At 36.1% G+C, this 14,047-nt stretch overlaps 1 protein-coding gene across 3 annotated transcripts in view; it reads right to left on the bottom strand.

Moving 5' to 3' along the window:
- The window catches only part of CLTC (clathrin heavy chain), a 66,465-nt gene that overhangs the window by 30,999 nt on the left and 21,419 nt on the right, over window positions 1-14,047 (bottom strand). For all 3 annotated transcript variants that reach the window (XM_036269948.1, XM_036269949.1, XM_036269950.1), the window contains exons 2-8: window positions 12,569-12,776; window positions 9,092-9,360; window positions 8,376-8,537; window positions 4,691-4,804; window positions 4,077-4,250; window positions 3,289-3,486; window positions 1,484-1,684 (exon numbers count right to left, since the gene is read on the bottom strand). In XM_036269948.1, the coding sequence (XP_036125841.1) occupies window positions 1,484-1,684; window positions 3,289-3,486; window positions 4,077-4,250; window positions 4,691-4,804; window positions 8,376-8,537; window positions 9,092-9,360; window positions 12,569-12,776 (1,326 nt within the window). The remainder of the gene's footprint in view (window positions 1-1,483; window positions 1,685-3,288; window positions 3,487-4,076; window positions 4,251-4,690; window positions 4,805-8,375; window positions 8,538-9,091; window positions 9,361-12,568; window positions 12,777-14,047) is intronic.

The raw sequence follows: 14,047 nt of genomic DNA, 5'->3' as shown, positions 1-14,047 counted from the left end.
TCCCTCTCTCCCTCCCACTCTATCTGAAGATAAATGCAAAAATGTTCTTAGGTGAGGATTTAAAAAAAAAAAAAAAAAGAGTTGATTTTGTATTTTTAACGGTTATGTCAGAGAACGGCCCTTATCATTGATTTTCAGTACTGAGAAGTAAGAAGGATATCTCTTAACTAAACATGCTAACTAATGAGCTGAACATATCCCTTTTACTATACATGGATCCCATATGACCATTCACCAAAAAAAGGTAGTAATATCCAAAAAGCTGTCATACTGTTATATAGGTCAACTCAGTTACCTTGGCTGTTACAATCCTCCCTTATCTTAAACAACTAAGATGGACCTCAAATACTCGCTATTGTGGCTATTAACTATTCTTCAGCAGAGACTCCTGTCCAAGCACCCAACTCTGAAGTATTATTCTCTAGTATCTTGTAAGATTGTCAGATGCTGGGTCAAGAAACAAGGACTTAGAATTAGTAACATAAAGATATCACCAACATACACTAAAGTTGAAAGGTATGATAGCATTAAGTTATTTACTAAGAATGATTTAAACAGCACCACCGCATTCTTGATAATAGCATAAGAAATGGCAATTCAATACTGCCACTTTATCGAGAAAGGCTTTTTCATGGTGGCATGAAAGGAGTAACAACACTGATACACTGTTCAAACTTGTTAGTTGCCTTGCAAATAAGCAACATTTTTCATATTGTGTTCTAGAAAATAAAGTGCTATTAGATGCTTTATGTAAAGATAAATTAGTTAAGTATGAGTAAATATAAAAGGCATGAAAAATCCTATAGTAAAGAAAGCTGGTTAACATTTTTTAAAGGTTCATATTTAAATAAATTTCAAGAAACTATGTTAAATATTTTCCCATGTAATGCCAATTTACATACTGTAAAAATCTCTATGGGAATTTTTATCACAGTTAATTAGACAGCCCTGCTGTCTTGTTAACATATCTATGGTCCAACATTTTACGTTTCCCTCTCACACCCAAACATAGTTACCAGTAACAAATCCCACAATTTTGATAATGCTTGGCAAGTTCTCAAAGAAAAGATATATTTGTATGGTTGAAAACTACTGTGCATATTAAATGTAAGATATGGAAGATAGTAATATATTCTTATCCAAATGAGTGTTACATATGTTGACAAATATGAATGCATACTAAAGTAAGCATCTCACACTAAGCTTTTCCTCAATCAAAAGGATAGAAATTTGCTTCCAGGTTAGTAGTTCTAATCACCCAGTACAAATCCTGGACTCTACATAAAATACTAAACACAGATATCCTACCTTAACATGTTATGAAAATAAGTTTATGCATCTCATGCAATGTCTACCCTTATTCTATTCCTACAAGCATTAACTAATAGATACAGTTGTTTTGGGGCAGCCTAGATGTTTTTAACTTGCTAAGGTGGTATTTAATACAATCAAAGCAAAAGTATGTTAACTGAAGCTAATGTACCTTATCTTCTTTTAACCATTTCTCCAAAAGCTGTTTCCGTCCTTGCTGAAGAACAGGCCTACACAGTTCTAAAGATTCATATTTGTTTAGCTGGCCTTGGTCCAAAAGGATTCCAAAATACTGAAGTAGAGGAGAAGTTTGACCTGGCTGGGCTGGGACACTCTGGAACCGACGAATAGTGTCTGGGGTACGGAGGATTCCCTTTAAGAAAGAGAAATGATAAAGACTCCTTTTAAAGGTGATCGATCCAACATCACACTAATAATTCCATGAGTCCTTTAGTTCAATCTTAAAAGCATGATTCCATTTATTAACACCAAATTTCAAATCTTCAACATGTTGAATAACAAAGATTTAGTCAACATCTGTCACACCCCAGTTCAATGTGAAGAGGTCATTCAGAATCAGAAATACACTAACCGAATTACAATGCCAATATGTAACAGAATAAGTGTAAGGTAGTTATAGCTAGCTATTATTATTCCAGGTTCACATTAAGTGAAAATTTCATAATACTGATCAGGATGTAAGGTGTTAATTTATTCCAACATAATACAAAGGTGATGAGAATAAACTCAGCTCAATTAGAGACAACTCTTTTTACTATAAATTTAACAATCTGTCCAATCTTCAACTTCTGGAAATAAAATCAGTACTACCAGACAGTGCGCCCTGTGCACCTGTCTCTTGCATCAACAGTGTTTGGACAGAAAAGACCCATGGACGCCCCTTCTTCCAGCCTTCGACCACCCTGTAACCTTTTTACCAGTGGCAACTTTAAAAACCATCTTCTCAGCCATCCTTTGCCTCCAGGACCAGCCAATACCTTTTTTTGAACTTAGCTCCTTATTTCTTATGAACTGTGAGCTCCAAGATTTGTCTAAATTGTTCCACAGAGATGGAAGCCACTGTTAATTGCCTGAATAACCTTCATCTACAAGCCTCCTACTTACCTCTCTTCTGGGCTTCTATTTCAAATGCGAAGATGTGGCTCTGGAAGGCATGGGCCACTTTTTCTATGAGTTGGCTGAGAAGAAGCGGAGGGCACCAAGCGTCTCTTGAATATGCAAAGCCAGCACAGTGCCCATGCCCTCTTCCAGGACATGCAAAAGATATCCCACGATGAGTGTGATAAAACCATGGTCCTGGAGAAGAACCTGAACCAGGCCTATTGGATCTGCATGCCCTGGATTCAGCCCACACAGACGCCCATATCTCTGTGACTTCCTGGAGAGCCACTTCCTAGATGAGGAGGTGAAACTCATCAAGATGGGTGACCACCTGACCTCTGCAGGCTGGCTGGCCTCCAAACTGAGCTGAGTCCACCCTCTAGCAAGAGCCCAGTGGCCTCTCAGGGGCGCTACTGGTATCTCCTTGGTGTCAGGGCTTCTGCCTGAGCCTCTCCCTGCAGCTACTAGACAGCTTTTTAACTACCCTGGAGCCCAAGCTGCGGACCAAATGGAAACAAAGCTTTTTACAGGGGAAAAAAAATGGGTGGCTATCATTGATAAGGTCAAACAGTATTACAACTAAGTAACTAATCATTACAACATCTAAGTACATCATACCTTGCTAGATCTACATATCCTTCTAACATTCTGACTTTTAAAAAGCTAACCAAAGCTAGAGCACAGAAAAATTAACCAAATCTAAAGGCACTGATAAGTAACTCATATTCCACTTCAGAAAAACACAACCTAAAGATTAGTTTCTCCATGGAGAGCTGCCTCCAATTCTAGCAGTACTAGAAATATGGCATATGAATGTTAATCCAATCATGGCAACTTCATTTCATGGCTACTTACCTTTGGTGCATTAGCAGCCACTTTTGCTGCCTCTGAGTAATTTCCTTGGGCGAAAAGAGCATTAAATTTACGGGCAAAGAGTTCTTCAGCACCGGCTAAGTTGTTACGTACAGCCATTCTCAGAGCCAAATCAGGATTTTGTAGGACATTAGTGATATAAGGAATTATGTTTTCTTCTTCCACACATACTGATAGAACCTGCAATTTAAAGATTAATGAATAGTTGTAATATGTTCATCTGGATACTAATGATACTAAATCTGTTTAGAGCTGATTACTACCGAGTTGCAAAGGTATTAAAATTGTGACAGCTGCTTTTTTGTTGCCATTAAAAAATAAAAATTAAATAAAAAGAAAAAAAGAGGCAAGAAGAGAAAACTAAAGGGTGCTAACTCATTTGGGGGCGCCTAAAATATGGCCATTCTGTAATATAAATAACTCCCTACTTTATACTGTCCAAACTTACAAAATGTCCATTTAATTGAGCTCTGAAAAAGAATTCAATATGATTTATAGATTCTTGAGAAACGCAATCTTGACAACCTACAGAAAGTGAATAAAGCTATAAAATTGTCTTCTGACAATAAACACACATAAACACAATCCTAGCTATATGCCAGTTTCTCTCTCTGAGACAGAATTAAAGAGACTGCATCATATGCTTCTGTATTTTTAGGTATATATTATTTTTGGACATCCAAAGTTACTATTTACTTAAAAAAAAAAAAAAAAAAAAAGCTAAGTAAGTGTTATTTTGTTGCTTAATTTAAGTTTCAAGGTTTCCTTACTTGTCCCTTTCTGTTTACTCCAATTATTCCAGCTGTGGCTTCATGAGGTGCAGTAACAAAAATTGTTTCTCCACTGATTCTATTCATGTAGATGCAGGTACCAGTCTCAAGGTCATAGAGGTGGATATAACCATACTTAGTAATCAAGAACACTACATCATGCTTTTCACTGATCTGTATAAAAAAAATTTTTTTTAAATCAACACTTAAAATAATTAATCCACAAACAGCAAATTTAGACCAATTCCAATTTAGAGATGGTGAAATTCTAGAATTCTGACAAGAGGTTTATATGAAAAATTAAAAGCTAATATTTATGGTTTCCTCATTTTTACAGCACATTTAAATATGGTATATCAAGGTTTTTAATACATAAAACACAAGAATATGAATAAAATGTGTAAGATAAAAGAGAAAGCAATTTTGAATAATTTAGGATAATCCAAGTTTATATATTAGAGTATTTATAAAGTTTCACTAATAAATTTTATTTTAAAATAAAAGGTATTCTTTTAAGCCCCACTTAAATTATATTGACTTTAGTAATAATAGTTTTTGAATTAATTTTGTTGAGAGGAGAGATTTCAAAAGTCCCTTTGTTTTGCTTAAAATACCTGCATTGCAACAGGAAAGTCATTTTGTGCTTCTGGAGGAAAGAAAACATCCACTGCCTTCTTTGGAAAGGGCTGGTTCCCTGTAGGTGGGGTGCCAACTTCAATGATATGTAACTGTTCAAAAGAAAATAAAACTTATAGGAACTTAGAGATTTTAGTAGTTATAACAGCAGCTTTATTTGTGACCTCAAACTTGCAAAATGTCCTCCAACAAGTTTAATATTCACCATTCTTTCCATGGTAGGTAATACTCCTCAGCAATAAAAACTACTCTCATGAACATTATGCTGAGTAGGGGAAAAAGCCAATTTCAAATGGTCACACACTATATAATTCTATTTATACAGAATTCTTTTTTTTTTAAATTTTTTTGTTAATCCTCACCCAAGGATATTTTCCCATTAATTTTTTAGATACAATGGAAGTGGGGAGATGCGAGGTAGGAGGAGAGAGAAACATTGATGTGAGAGAGATACATCAATTGGTTGCCTCTGCCACCGAGCCCAAACCAGGGCCAGGAATCAAACCTGCAACCCAGGTATGTGCCTTTGACCGGGAATCCAACTGAGACCCTTTGATCTGTGGGTCAATGCTCTAACCACTGAGCAAAACCAGTCAGGATTACAGCATTCTTGAAGTGACAAAATTACAGAAATGGACAGTAATTTAGTGGTTGTCAGTGGTTAGAGATGGTAGGGAAATGGGTGGGATTATAATGGAGTAGCATCAGTATGAAATCCTTGAGGTGACAGAATATTATGTATCTTGAATCTACTTGTGACAAAGAATCATACAATTGTACTAACTTTAATTTGTTGTGTTTTTTTTTTAATATATTTAAGATATAACAACTGAGGGATAGTAGGTCAAAGATACTTGTACTGCCCTGGCCTGTCTGGCTCAGCAGTTAGAGTCTACTTGCAGACCAATGAATCGCGGGTTCGATTCTGGTCAAGGGCACGTATCTCGGTTGCAGTTCGTCCTAGGCCCTGGTTAGGGTCATGTGGAAAGCAACCAGTCGATGCGTCTCTCTCACATCAATGTTTCTCTCTCTTTCTCTCCCTCCCTCCCTTCCACTCTGTCTGAAAATGGAAAAATATCCTTGGGTAAGGATTGAAAAAAAAGGGATCCTTGTACTGTCTTTGTAGCTTCCTATGACTGTGCATTATTTCAAAATAAAAACTTTAAAAGTCAGTTGAATAGCTGAAACAATCACGCCACAATCTCCCTTGAATTAATGGCATAAAATGGTAATACATTACCAGAGGTGCTTTCTCATGGCTTTCCATTACAACTTAGCATTTCCAAATAGAGATCTAGTTGTTAAATTATTTTCTGCTTGTACATCTACTCTAACACAGATGGAAAGTATGCATCAAAGCTGAGCTGTCACTCTAATCACACAGACATCATAAACTGGATGAGAACATTTTGGTTGAAAATGTCTAATGCTGCACATCAGCCAGGCAAGAGAAAGTAAATAATATCAATAAAAGAGTAAGTAGTATATATTTTCCTTAGTCATGTCAGAAATGGACTTAGACAAAAAATAATTCAGTTTTCAAGATACATACCGTATAAAAGTTACAGGCTTTCATCCTTAATTAGAATGACTAGCAATATTGAAAAAAAAAAAATGGCCCTGGCTGGTTTGGCTCAGCGGTTGGAGCGTCGGCCTACGGACCAGAGTCCCGGGTTCAGTTCCCGCTAGGCCCTAGCAGCTAGGGGCACGAACCAAAATATAAGTAAATTTTAAAAATGGTCTTTCAAAAGCCATGGCAGACTACAAAAGCAATAGCACAATGAATCAAATAGGCTCAAGAACCTATAAACATGTTTTCAGAAACTATAAAAATTATATTGATTTTTTTTCTTTACAGTAGGACTTTTCAAAAACTATCAGCCTCATGTCTTAAAGATACTATGATATGTCAGCCCTGGCTGGGTGGCTCAGTTTGTGAGCACTGTCCCGTGCACCAAAAGGTTTTGGGTTAAATTCCCCAGTCAGGGCACATACCTGGGTTGTAGGTTTAATCCCTAGTTGGGGCATGTACAGGAGGCAACCAAATGATGTCTCTCTCCTCTCTCTCTCTCTCTCTCTCAAAAAAAAAAAAAAAAAAAATCAATAAAAAACATATTTGGGTGATTAAAAAATAATAAAATAACAACCACCAAAAAACCTACAATGTGTGTTTGTTTGTAACACATCAATTCAGATTTATACATCAATGTTTTCGATCTTTGTCACATTGAGAAGTTGGTAGGATCATTCCTTGGTTCACGGATTCTTACTCTGAAATTTTAGGAAGAATTATAACTCTGTGCATATGTTCTCTTCCTACTGAGAAGCCATAGATGATCATATTTTAAGCAATCACTATCTTAATGTTTTTAAGCATGGAAAAATATGAAGACTTGAGAGAGTTTAGTCTGCAGTGAAGGCAGCAGTGCTGTGTCATCCAGCACCGCAGTCAGGGCAGCAACAGAGTTCTCAGGGTTCTGTGGCAGGTCTTTTGGCTTCGGCCTTGGCGACTGCCCATTTTCCCAGATTCCTTCTTCATCTTCCAAGCTTGGTTCTAAACATTCCTAGCTATTGTAAACTATCCATTATCCTTTCAGTAAATTTTCTATGCTCTAATCAACCAGACCTGTTCCTACTGTCTGAATCATAACTACAAAGTACTTCAGTTTGCCAGGCAATTCCAACACAGAGCCAAGGTTAACAAGCTCTGACTTAGAGACATGTTACTCAAATTGAAGGCCACATTCTACCTAATCACTTACGGTCTTTAAAATGCAGAATATGAGCTCCACCTACTGAATCTGATTCGCTAGATTTTAAGGCACACAAATGTATACTTAAGCAACCCTAATAATTCTTATGCATGGTAGGTTGAAAAACAGAATTAAGGCCTTGGTAGAGGAAATCAAAATAAAGTCTTACTAGCCCTGGCTGGTTTGGCTCAATGGTCAGAGCACTGGCCCTCAGACTCAGCCCCATCAAGAGCATATACCTGGGTTGAAGGTTCAAATCCCTGGCCATGGTCAGGGTCATTTGGAAGGCAATCAATCAATGGGTCTCTCTCACATCAATGTTTTCCTCTCTCTCCCTTCCACTTTCTCTAAGAATCAATGGAAAAATATCCTCAGGTGAGGATTAACAAAAATAAATAGATAGATAAATAAATAATAAAAATAAACAAAATCTTACTACAAACAGCTGATTTGAAACGGTTGTTAAAGAATATTATTTATATTAGCTCTGGCCAGTTTGGCTCAGCAGTTAGAGCACTGGCCTACGGTCCAGAGAGACTTGGGTTCGGTTCCCGCTAAGGGCACATGCCTTGGTTGCAATTTGTCCCTGGCCCTGGTTGGGTCGTGAGGGTAGCAACCACTCAACGTGTCCCTTTCACATCAATGTTTTTCTCTCTCTCTCCTTCCCACTTCCTCCCATTCTATCTGAACAAAAAATGTCCTCGGGTGAAGATAAAAAAGAAAAAAAAAGAATATTATTTATTTTAGACAAGTATCACTAGAAGCAGAATTTAAACAAAGTCACCACAAATTTGAATGTTAGAAACAAATTAACAAGGAAGAGAAAAGACCATTTTGAAACTAGGTGACTAATTAGTAGCAGAAAAACAAAGAAATCCTCACTAAAATACCTTCCAAAGCCAAAACTTACCTTCCCTCCAGCTTGACCACGTACTGCAAAACAAAATAATGTTGATTCTTCTGCATTTCCTTCCATCTTAAACTGTGCGAAGCTAGCCGCATGTCCTTCAATGGGCTGAGATACTTTCCTATCTACAGAATACAACTGCATAGCTCCCACCACACGGTTTTGCTACAAAAGATCAAACAATAAAGTTTGGGGACCCAATGAACCAATAACTCTCAGATTCATCAACTAGTGAAATAATTAGAATTGCTTTATCATCTTTAACAGGATTTATAATTCTTTGTTAGTCTTTCAGTGTAGATTTGATACCTCTTCATTTAAAATTTAGCTCTAAACATTATCTTATTAAAGCTTGACAAGAATGTTTAAAATGTGCCTTATATACAACCATCTCTTCATGCTATCTTTAAAAAATATATGTATAGAAGTACTCATTCTGCAGTAAATACCTATAATAAATAACAAATCATTCATAGAGGAACTCAACATATCCACTTAATCTGCAAGACAGATCTAAAAACACTTGGTAAGAGTACATAACTCTACAACTATGTCATTATAAAGGCATTAAGCCAGCTCTTTTTATTTCTTAAAAAAGGTCTTCCAGAATAAGTCAGATTCAACATGACTAAGCATAAACCAAATTTCAAAATAAACTACATTCTGGGCATATTAGTTCTCTAGATCTTTCTTTATTAAAAATTGGAAAAAAATATTACCTGTGCAGATATGCCAGTCAGAAGTAACCACTTTTGCTTTGCATCTGTACGGTAATTGATAATCTGGCAACCTGCAAGGCTAGAATGGCGATCAAACATTTTCACTGGCTGAGACTCTCCTTCCATACTCCAATGGTAAACTGCATTATCCGTAACAAGCGCAACCGTATTCAAAGAGATCCACTTCCAGAAGGTGACATCATCAGTCATGGTATGGGCCTTCATTTTACTTTTCATTTCAATGTTAAATATCTGAAGAGTTTTCCCAGCTAAAAACAAAAATTAAGAATTATGAATCACTAAGGAAGCAAAGTTCAGGATAAATTAATATCTAGCTAGACTAGCTCTGTAACAAGATCTATAACTTCCCAATAAATGGTACTATCGGGAGACTATTCAATAACCAACTACAGAAGTCAAATTGATAGAGCAGCAACTGCTGAAAAGATAGCTGAGACCGGGCAAACAATCTATATCTACATCTGAAGTAAAAATTATATTAGCTCTATTAAAGACATTTTAAACAGATAGCATAAAATTCTGTGGAATTCTAAATCCCCACTAAAAACGAGTCTAAATAATAGCTTGCTTACCAATGATGGAAAACAAGGTTGAAATTTTATGATTTACAATTAAGAATGTTTACATATTAAATAAGTTAGCTGTAGGCAAACAGAACAAAGCAAATCTGATACAAGGGAAAATGATTACTTTGTTAAAGGCAGTCATCCCCCACCCAACTAAATCTCGTGGAAACTGCTTTTTGGAAGAGGATCTACTTCAACTCTGCCTTGCACCAGGAGCACATAAGAGAAGTGCATGCTACATTTAATAGGTTTAAGATACAAAGGGAAAGGTAGTAGAGGTGCTAGAGGAAAGAAGAGGGAGACAAAGGAGGACAGTTTCAGACACTGTTAATATACTGGAGATAGGAACAAAGTTCAAGCTTCAGACATCCAGTGAAGACAGCAAATATTTAGTAAAAGAAGGATGAAATTTGTCTTGAGTGTTAAGAGTTCACTGAATCAGATGCAAAGGCACTGTATTTGTAATCTGAATTCCATCATGGTCCACAAAGTAATTTGGTTTAAATTAATAAAGGTCAAAGCCCACAGATATCACTAGGCTATCTAATCCAGATTAGTCCTTAGAGACTAAGGAAAACTCCATTCCTGAGCCACAGAGAATCTGGATCCTGAAGAACAAAAATTATAATAGTATGGGGAAGGAGAGAGGCGATGGGACACGACAGAAAACACACAGCTTTGTACCAGGACCCTTCTTACCACACGTGTAAGAACTTCTTCCATAAAACAAAGAATGTTATTCCCATCCCACACAATATGTAAACCACAACCAGACTCGAAAAGTTGTGAGAGTTATAGTCCTGTTTATAAAAAGAAACCAAGGGCTTTAAAACTGGCTTCAAAGGGAAGCGGCACAGTATGCCCTCGATAGGTTCTATGCCTTTAAGCGGAATGACAAATAACAAAACCAATTTTACCACAGGCTAACTGATATAAACGAGTTAAATTCCTATGGCATCTCACCAACCTTATATCCAAACATTATTCGAGGACCTGCTGTATCTGAAAATTAGTTACTTTACTTTGCTGCCTTCCACAACCCCTAATTAAGACTTTTATTCTTTTTGACATGAAAGGGGTTGGAGTATATGTTACTAAGAGGTTTGGGGAGAAAGGCAAAGGATGACGGCTTAACTCCATAGTGTACACATATGTGTACAAATCTATAATGCTATTATTGTACAATGCTCTGAAAAATCTTTTCATTCTTTTTATAAAACAGGACAATAACTAATACAATCTTATTTAAGATAACTCACCATCTGCACACATAAGAAAGCATTAAGAAATGTGATAAGATAACAACAACATTAAAAATAGAAAAGAATATTGAGAAAATTAAAACGATGGCCTTTTAACAGAGGTGTGAGAGCTGCTAAGCTTTATTTAAATTCTTTAAGGAGGCTGAAGGGAGCTTAATATCTTAAAGTATAATATGTATTGTTTAACAGAAGCAAAAAGCTTATTGCTGCAGAGCATGTGGTCCCAGGTGAAAGCTGGATGGATCATCTTTCCTTGAAATGAGATCAACTCTAATCTTAGATATGTAGTGATGATATTTGTTTGAATATGCTTGGCCATCTCCCTGCCCGGCCCCTCCACCACCACCCTATTTAATCTCCAACAATATTACTACTAAATATAAAGTTTAAATAATGTGAAAACAAGTCTGTTTAAAAACTTCAGCACTTCCTACAACTCATCCACAAAATATTACTACGATTTTGAGCTAAAAAGAACTAGAAAATTACCTAACCTAACACTCTCATTTTACAAATGAATGAAAAATAGACTTCCTGCATATTACTATGTCTTATCCAAGGTCAACCTGCTAGAGACAGGGTTGAAAGCATGCTTGCACACCATTTAGCAAAGAATGTCTCTATCTATAAACACAGGTCCCCAGTCATTAGCTATGTGATTTAAAAGAAAATTCACTGAATTTACTGGGGTGATTTTGAACAAGGTCTCAGTTTTCTTATGTAAAGACAATTGTATTTATGCTATAAAGTTCAAGTACTCTTCATAAAAGTTACATGTATGCTTCAAAGACACTTTAAAATATCTGGTATGTAATAAATGTCCAAAAAAAAAAAAATTACTAGGAATCTGAACTCTTCCTACTACACCAACAAGAAAAACAGGCAGTTAAATGCCTTTGTTAGCCAATTTGTCACCAAGCCCTCTTAGAAACTTGTGTTTTTTTTAAAGAGTAAATTAGATTCTTACTCTAAAGTTCAAAGGAAAAAATTAATATAGGATACCAGACAGTATGAGGTTCTCTGAACTCTGTTTAGACTAACACGTTGTTTAGTTCCCTATGATAATTAAAAAGTTAGCCTGAATAAACTCTTAACAGCCGAGTTTTCAAAACTTTAACACCCACCTATATATAGACACACTTTTAACAATCAGCGTAAACTCAAGCCATTTTTAAAACTTAATAACCGAAGTGAAATACAAGACAGAAGTATAAAAAGGGTACAGCCTAAGCAGTAAGTTTATAATCATAACAAAATTCTGTAACGTTTAGGTGCTAATATTAGCAAAGTATATTTTATTCCAGAATATGAATCACTAATCCCTTATATCTTCTGTGTGTGGTGCTCTTCTTTTTAAAGCACAGTCTTATCACTGTAGGAATAAAATTTAAATTCATTTAATCTAAAACTTAAAGTTTTCCAAGTAGATCTATGCTGAATAGAAAGTAAGACATTTTATAGAAACATGCCAATTAAAAGCCATGAAAGTCAAAATCAAAATCAGTAATAGCTTTAACTTTGCAGATTTAACTACATTTAATTAAAATACTAAAAGAACTCCTAATTATTATATTTGGAAAAAGTATACATAAGAACTGTAAGAAAAAGAAACCCACAATCTTTTATACCTTTCAATGCAATTACTTTGCTAGCTGGATTCATGATGGCGCTGTCTGCTGAAATTGGTCTTCGAATTGGATTACTTGGGTCATTCATATCAATGATTACCACTTGAGCCTGCTCTCCTACTTTCTCTCTAATGCAGATGAATTTGTCTGACTCCATAGTCAGGGTACTAAAGCCAATGTTTGCTGGGTTTATACCCAGGTTCTGGAGCTGTAGGAAAAACAAACAAACAAACAAACAAACATACATTAATAAACCACGTTACAAAGTGAATTAGACTTGATATTCATGTATCACCATCACTACAAATCCTTATTTAACCATTAATGCTTCAAAGTCAACAGTGAAAACTCCATTACACTGATTCAAGTGAGGCAACTGGTAGTCAAATAATGGACCTTCTGTTCTTCCAACAAATATGGCATTCAATTGTTTTGTTATAACCTTGTAGTTATAACTAGAGATGTATAACCTTGTGGTTATACCTAAGAGGCAAAATAAATAGTAAAGGAAAGAGTTATAACCAAGAGCTAGCCTTTATGGTTCAAGGGATTTGAGGTCAGTGTTTCTTAGTTTAGTATCTTTGAACTGTCCTCTCTTTCCCTCTTTACCATTTAGTAATTGTTCACTTGCATTAGATTTCAGAATCTGAAAAATTAAGTCACAGCACAAAAGAAGAGAAATTTAAAATCTTACAAAGTTTTCGATCTAAAGGAACTTAGATCAGCAAGAGCAGACAGACAAGTAAACAAAGTTATAATACTTTGCAAAAAGTGCCAAAACAAAGATATGTAAGAGGGACCTTGTCAAAGAAGACCCACAGCTAAGGGAATGTGTTCAAGGGAGACTACAGAATGCTTGACAGAACAAAGCTAAAATTCAGCGATGTGAAAGTATGGTCAGCTAGAGAACTACAAGTACTTTTGTAACTCTAGGAGTATAAACTAGAAACATGGTTATAAATTAAGGCTATAAAGATAAGCAAGGGCCAAGCTGATAAGTTAAATGTACCCCACTAAATATCCTAAATTTATTTTTTAGGTAAAGGAAGCTACTTAAGGGGTTTTAATGAGGAAAATAATGGAATCAGATTTGCTGTGTATACTCAGGAGATAGTCAAGTATTTGCTAAACAAATATAGAGGATCTAAGGATGGTAGGTCTTTGAAAACCAATTAAGTGTATAAGAACAAAAGGCACCTATTTATTAGAAGGAGAGCTCTAGCCTCCGCTGGTGTGGTTCAGTGGTTGAATGTCGACCCATGTACCAGAGGTCGCCGGTTCAATTCCCACTCATGGCACATGCCCAGGTTGTGGGCCAAATCCCTGGTGGGGGGCATGCAGGAGGCAGCCAGTCGATGTTCTCTCTCATCGATGTCTCTCTCTCTCTCCCTTTCCCTTCCTCTCTCTCAAAAAAAAAGGGAGAGCTCTATCAGAGTCAGCCATTAACACTCTGGGTGATTAAATGTGGTATAACAGGTT

The sequence above is a fragment of the Molossus molossus genome, unplaced genomic scaffold (genome assembly GCF_014108415.1).
Source record: "Molossus molossus isolate mMolMol1 unplaced genomic scaffold, mMolMol1.p scaffold_m16_p_19, whole genome shotgun sequence".
Classification (NCBI taxonomy): Eukaryota; Metazoa; Chordata; class Mammalia; order Chiroptera; family Molossidae; genus Molossus; species Molossus molossus.
This window is presented reverse-complemented; position numbering and strand designations above follow the sequence as displayed.